General features: G+C 30.3%; 1 protein-coding gene across 1 annotated transcript; it reads left to right on the forward strand.

The window, feature by feature from the left end:
• Positions 1-6,689: 6,689 nt before the first annotated feature.
• On the forward strand, positions 6,690-7,289 carry LOC131858243 (protein DMP3-like). Its single transcript, XM_059211423.1, has one exon. It carries the CDS (start codon positions 6,690-6,692, stop codon positions 7,287-7,289), a length of 600 nt encoding a protein of 199 aa, XP_059067406.1.
• The last annotated feature ends 533 nt before the right edge of the window (positions 7,290-7,822 follow it).

Raw genomic sequence — 7,822 nt, forward strand, 5'->3', positions numbered from 1 at the left:
TGATCGCAAGATATTCTAGTCTCAGTGCATTTACACGTATGTACTTATCAATTGAGTTAATAGTTAGACCAACCAGACTATTTCACAATCTTATACATAAATATTAAATTTTATCAAAACAGTAAGATAATAATATTATTATTAATATATAGTTACATATATAATTACTTTATTAAGTTTCTAGTATATATATAACCAAAAGCTTATAGAGAATGAGAAACGAAAATATACATAAAGTGTACTTCTAAAAAAATAAAAATAATAAAGAGATTAAATAAAACAAAAAAAACAAAAAAACACACAAACTTATTTTTAATAAGTGTAGTTAAGCATAAATAGATGCTTTTAGGTATAGAAAAAGGTAAATTAGTAATTTATATATGTGATTGATGATCACCCTTGATGATCATGTGTAACACCTGCATGCATAACATAATCATGGATAATGTTTGTATTGAGTGATGCATTAGATAACACCTTGTATGAAATAAGATGATTAGATTATTTTTGTATAAATGCAAGGGAGAGCATGACCCCTTTTAGTTCTACATTAGTGCTTGATTAAACACTTTTGTTATCAGTAAATAAATCACCTAGATTATTATTAATGCTTTGTGATTATCTCTCATAGCATTCCTAAATAAACATCTTCTGTAGAAAGAAATTGTATAGTCATTGAGTAACAACACATTCTCTACTTAGCCTTACTATAATCTTTTATAGTAATAATATGAAATACCCTACTAAATTTAATTAGCGATTAAGAGACATGGGTCTTTGCTTAAATTTCGAAATGAAGTATTGGTACCTTAGCATTGATTCTAAAAAAAAAAAAAAAGCATAGAAGCCTTAGGTTCTCAATTTTTGGTCTCATCCAGAAGCATGATATTGCTAATCTCGTTATGAAAATCAATATATATTGTGCATGTCATCTTTAAAGAGTAGAGGGAATTATTTTTGAAACTACTATAAATCATATAAGAGTAATGGAATTACTAAGTATAAGAAATGCTAGATATTATTTTCTTTCACATACATTCCTTGACTATTTGATATGGAAATAAATTTGTATTGATTTGTAGATATGTGTGATTTTAAGGATAGTAAATGAAAATTGACAGGGGTATCAAGGTTAATGATGCATGATTGAATGATTCTTATATAGAATGCACTAAGGCTATATAAAGGATGTGAGTACCTCTAATTCCAAGAATGATTAATAGATGTATGAACAATACGACTTAATTGTTGGTCATGTTCTCTAACACACCTTGGATGCAAGGTGTTGTGTAGCTTTTACTCCCTCAATGTGACTAGAATTAGCCACACAGTTTATGTGAAATTGGTTATTATGCTTGAAGCTTATTTTATTATTGATTGATAATTTTGAATTATTGTAAGGACTAGTTGTAAATTTTTAGAAACTAGTCACCATAGATTTATTCCTTATTCTTCTCATGATTCTTTAACACGCTTTTTGATTTTTCTTTTTATGATTTAATGAAGGAATTTTGTTACTTTCCATTTGAGATTTCTTTTACTTTCTTGTGGTGACTAGATTTGTATTTATTTTACTAGTCCTCTGATGTGATTTTGATATCATGTTCAAATGTTTATAGATATGTTGTTTAAGGGGGTAAATAGTGGAGAACGTGCCAAATTTGAATGAGTATTGAACCTTCATTAGTATAAGGGATGATTCCCTTGAATGGACTTGAATGTCCTTCCATACTTCGTGTTTGATGGTTGTTTATCGATATCTTATATGGAGTAATATAAACTATAAAGCATAAGAGTTGGACTAAAGGGTGAAATAAATCCGAGATGGACCTTGTGCACTAGAAGACTGAATTATTAAATATTGCTCTATTCGCTAGGTACGTGAGGTATCTCATTGAAATATTTTCAAAATTAGAAAAAATAGTAAGTATTTAAAAAGATACATAATGTATCTTTCTAAGATTAAATGGTTAACAAATTTCATTGCTAAATTATTTTTCTCCTTGGGATATTTATTACCTTAGGACAATATGGAGAGTCAATTTCTCATATTCGTGAATTATGGTTGTGATGTTCCTACTTTACATAGGTAATAAATATAAAATTCCTTCTCATAAGATATTTTGTCCTGGTGTATTCAATTACGATATGTTGATCATGTATTGGAACATTAGCTAAAGGAAAACATTCTCTTTGAGTCAAAGTAATTAAGGTCATGTGTCATGACCTATTTGTTGAATTTGTTATGAGAAACATTATAACTAATATCATGTATTATACCTTATACTTTTTGCAATTAAGAGAGATTATATGTAGACATGGTAGAGTTTTCCCTCATATGACTTCTTGTGTAATGAAGTGAATACATAGTTTCACTTGAAATATCATATTGAATTTATTTAAATTCTAGAATTTTAGAATTAAAAGGATTGAAATTAAGCCTTGTAAGGAATCCTGATATAGCTTGGCTTGTTGGATATTGAGAATATGACCACCTACATAAATGACATAGAACAAAGTAAGTGGACATCCTTGTTTTGTGTAAATGATAAACTTTAAGATATATTGGAAATTTAATATGGAATGTGACGAGATAGGTCACATGATAATAAAATGTGACAGGATGGGCGTAATGCCTAGGTCGCATAATTAATGGTGATGAGATGGGCAGGATGCCTAGGTCACCTAAGACAGTCATAAAGATGAAATCATTAAAAAAAATAAAATGAAGGCATAGTTTGATTGAAACTTGTTAATAATTAGCTCTTAACTAATGTTTTTGATGTGTAGGCAATCATAGCCTTAGACTATCATTTTGTGATCACTATGTGATAGGTTTGTGATCATCTTCTAACCTACAAAGTTAACATAATATATTCAATCAGTTTGGGCATAACCTCCTATAGATAGAAAATATAAAGTTTCTTAAATTATAAATAAGTATAAATTGATTAATGAAATCTAATTGGATGAAGGATGATATAGTTATGAGTTTAAGAGTGATATATGATACTCGTTCTCTGTAAATAACATTTATTTTGCATATCTTTCTTAAAACATTAGTGTATAGATGATTATGGTTTCACATTGTGATCTTACTAGAGAGATGTATTTTTCAGATGTGTATTATGACATCGGGATGATGTCTCTTCCTAGTGGGGAAGGATGTCATGACCCGATGTAGACCCTAGTTAGATTTACTTTATTATGCCAAATACTTATATTGTTGACATTTTACACGTAATTATTTGATTAGCTTTTTCATGATGTTAGATGGTATTTTGTGGTTTAATGACATTAATGATGGTCAATTATTTTATAATATCGTTATTTAATGATGATGAATTATTATTTTCAATTATGATCATTAATGATATTAATGCTTTAATTAGATTTTAAACTTGATAATATAAATAATGCATTTTATTATTGTGATCTGATGACCTTTTGTTGAGTTGGAGTAAGTTGTAGGTTAATCGTCGAAGGCAGACATATGACCGAGGAGGGTTTTTTCTAGCTCGCTAGTAGCAACCTAAGTATTGGAACCTTGTGCAAAGTACCCAATTAGATAAGCATTTATAAATTAAATTAGGGAGTTTTATATAAAATGATAAAATAAAATAATTATAATAAAAATAAAATAATTAAAATAAAAATAAAATAATAATAAGGATAAATTATTAAATATACAAGTATTTAATATTACAATCAAGCTAGAAATTAATTATAATATAATTATTTAAAAGTGAGTAATTAAAAAAATATAAGTTATTTGATAATTAAATTATAAAATAAATAAAAGCTATTTAAAGAGATAACATCTTGTAAATAATTAGAGGACTAATTTATTTAAAAAAGGGATTAATTCAAGGAATTTACTAAAATATTAATTAATAAAATAATTTAAATATATATGTAAGATTATAAATTATATTTTCGACATGCAAGATACAATGCATGAGTAAATAGTAAGATACAAAATTTAGAGAAAATTATGTGCTAAAAATACAGACGACATGCAAGGCATGATGAAAACTAAATAATTAAATTAGTAGATTATTTTCTTTAAAACTAAATCTTTAAAATCATGCTAACAAATTTGTGATTTAATTTAAGAATTATTTTGTGAGTTCTAATCATGCACTTTATAATTAAAAATTTGGTTTTATTTTTAGAACTTAATCATGCAATCAGTTAAATTTTATTTTTAGAGAATTTAATATTTATAAATATAGGGATAAATCTCTTATTTGATCATTCCAATTCTTTTTGAGCTTATGAAGTCGACAAGGTAGATTGAAGAGATTGTCTGAAATTTGGGAAACGCCTGGGATTCTTCTTTCTCACAGCTAGGTTCATTTATTTTACATATTTTATTTGAGTCTTAATTTGATCTATTCCTTTAAAAATTGTCCCTTTTGTCATAATTTTTGATTAAAAATTTAAGTACAGGGAATAAATTTGTTAGAGGTGGGTTTTTAATCTCTTCTTTACCACAAGACTTCTATCTATAAAATTGATTGACTGGTATTGTTTTATTGTTGAGAGTAATTGGATATTGTCTGGATTAAATGCTAGTTTGTTTGATGTGTCAGTTGTGTTATCAACGCCTTCTTCTTGATGTATCTTAAAACTTATAAACTGGGTTTTAATGAAATTTAAGGGGTTTTTGTGCTTCAAATATTTCTAACTATTGTAAAAATTCCAGAGAAATTGAAATCTGAGTTTTTAAGAAACAACTGAAACATTATGACTATATTTGGAAAGTCTTGATAGTGGTAAATTCTAACTTCAAGATTGATTTAAGAATTTTTAAGAAAAGAATAAAAACAATAAAAATATTAATAAATATATATTAGGAATTGATTTTAAATATTATATTAACTTAAATAGAGATTCTTAATTTAGAATTATTGAAAATATTAAAATTGATCGGACTAATGTATGAGCAACGCCTCACATTAGACAAAGCTCCTGATCTCTTATATAAGTTAAGTGATATAGAGACTCTATTAACTTTAGGTAGTCTTCTCCCCATGCTGGATTCAATGAACAAAATTGTTAAGAAAGCCCAAGACAAAACTATGTATATCAATGAGTATAGAACTCTACGTAAAATGACATGCTTGAGCCTAGATGGTCTATATTTAGATCTAACAGGGCGAAGCCCAAATCATTTTAGGTGGCAGATAATTACAGATTTGAATCATGCTGAAATTTTTTTACATTTCAATACAAAAAATGAGTTATGTGTCTTTGTAGAAGGATTTTAGATACCAATGCACCAATCTAAGATGGGAAAGCGAGGCAGAGCACTACCGGTTAAAAAGGAAGATTTTGACAGGATTGTTAAATCTGTTAGTGATAATTTGAAGTCTATTGCATATGAACTTTCAACTAAGATTCGTGAAAGATTCCCTCGAGAAGAAATACTTGAAGCCATGGGTTGTGTGTATCCTCAATTTTGGCATTCAATTGGAGATAATCCAAATGATGCAAAGATGTATCATAAAAAATTAGAGGAATTGATATTGACATTTTCAAAAGATGCATATTGTAATGGACAGCCAATAGAAGGAATTTTAAATTCAGATCATCTTAAAAAATAATGTAAACAGTTTGCATTGGTTATGAAGCATTCACTACGAAGACTGCAGAACCTCAACACACCTTATTTGCAGGTGCTTGTTAAATCTTCAGACATTTTACTCTCCCCCTTAGCTGCTTTGGAGGGTCTCTTCGAAGACATTGGTGAATCTGCATTAACTGAAGACCACCATACCTGCCTTCTTTGCTCCCTTCGCGACTTTCTTAGATGTTGCTGAAGAATGTAATTGATCACTTTCACATAATTACTTGAATCATGATCTCTAGATATAGATCCCTAGGGACCATAAGCACACCGATCACTAAGAATTTCAAGTGGGTGCGGAGTGTTCAGAAAGGCTCTTTGAGCAGCCTGAACTTGAAGCGTGTGGGAAAGCTCATTCTCATGTTCCTTATTATCCTGCTTTATGTGATGGAGTACATAAAAACCACAGCCAGAAGGAAGTAATGGATGAGGAGGAGAGATTTTCTTATCTGGCTGCAAGATCAACAGCTGACCCATGGATCCATACAAAATTTTCTGCATTCAAAGACACAATTCATGGACAAACAACCAATATAGATAATATTCGAAAAAACGATGCCAAAATAATTCTCGTTACTTACTTAAAAAAAAAATCATGATAAAAGAAATACAATTATGATTCTTGACCAACATTTACAACTTATCAACTTGGACAAATCGAATTACTCCATCCATCTCAGCGATAAAACATGTGCTACATTTATAGGCAGTCAGCATAATTTGCAAATACTAGGAAACGAAGAAAGTAGCAACTACCATTCTGCGGAAAAAATATTTCGACGAATCTTTCTTAACAGACCTTCAAAAAACGCGAAAACAAACCAAAGTCAAATCATAGAAACAATCAGTCCAAGTTGAAATCCTGCCGGCTGTGCAATACAGATTACATTACAGAGAAGATCCAATTACCACAACATTATATAAGCACAAGCCACTGCTTTGCAAACACATATAAATCTAGTGATCTTCTTCAGCACATATATCTTATTTTCAAGAGAACTGCATAATCACTAGTGGAGTAAGAAGACGAAGAATAGTGCAATCTGACAGCAAGGTGATGTCCATCGAGGAAGGAAAGAGCGAATCTGCTACATCTTCTTCAACCGAGACAACAACTACCAAGGTCGTGAATTCCACATTATCCTCTGCATCAAACATTACAAAGATATTACCCACTGGAATATTGTTTGAATTTCAGGCTCTCTCAAACCTTCTTTACGACAATGGAGACTGTAAAACATCCAACAAGGTTCTGGTTGGAATAGCTGTGGGAATTCTTGGGATTGCGTGTTTAGTTTTTTCATTGGTAGACACCTTCACTGATTCATCCACAGGCAAAGTGCACTATGGGATTGCTACCTTAAATGTTTTGGTCACTGGTAGTAAAGTGAAGCCTTCTAATGAATCAAACTATAAGCTTAAATTGAAGGACTTGTTACATGCAATTTTGGCAGTTGTGGTGTTTAGTGTGATGGCCCTAACAGACCAAAACATTGTGCAGTGTCTGTATCCCTCTCCTGAAAGCAATATAGAGAAGATGTATAAGGTTCTCCCTGTTGTTGTGAGTGCAGTGAGCAGTGCGATATTAGTTTTGTTTACCTGCAAACGCCAAGGAATCAGCAGTCCGGTTAGCACTACAACTACTAAAACAACATGAGGTCAAGAAAAGCTCGTCATAAGGAGGAGAGATTAGAGCATGTAGGCTGTTATGTTCGCATTGCGAAATTTACAAGAAAATTTCTGAAACCCTGAACTACTTCATTCATATGTTGTAACTTGTGTTTACCTAGATTTCTGTATGTTTAAGAGAAGGTTCACTTTCAAACCACCTCATTAAATTTGTTGTTTTGTATTCATACTGTAAAATAAAGACCACCATCTAAGATGAGGTCTGCTCTCAAGTTTACAAATTATCATTTCTCAACGCCTGTTTCCTTGTTCATTGTTTTAAACCGTTTTGGGCCTTCTTAAAAGTAAGTTTTGTTTAATTTTTTAATTAATATATTATTACAAGTACTTATTCAAATTATGTTAACATAATTATTCTTAGTCTATTCTAGTCTTGTTTTGTGGTTTTGTGGTGTTTGGTTATGGGTGTCAGCTAGGTTCTATTATTTTTGGTCGCTGGCCCTCTGGTTTGGGGCTCTCACTCCTCATGAGACCCTAGATTTCCTTGCTTTAGTGGCTATG

Source organism: Cryptomeria japonica, chromosome 9 (genome assembly GCF_030272615.1).
Source record: "Cryptomeria japonica chromosome 9, Sugi_1.0, whole genome shotgun sequence".
Taxonomy (NCBI): Eukaryota; Viridiplantae; Streptophyta; class Pinopsida; order Cupressales; family Cupressaceae; genus Cryptomeria; species Cryptomeria japonica.

What these genes read in the sequence shown, in the direction of transcription:
- LOC131858243 (XM_059211423.1), top strand. Translation starts at nt 6,690, where the DNA reads ATGTCCATCGAGGAAGGAAAGAGCGAATCTGCTACATCTTCTTCAACC.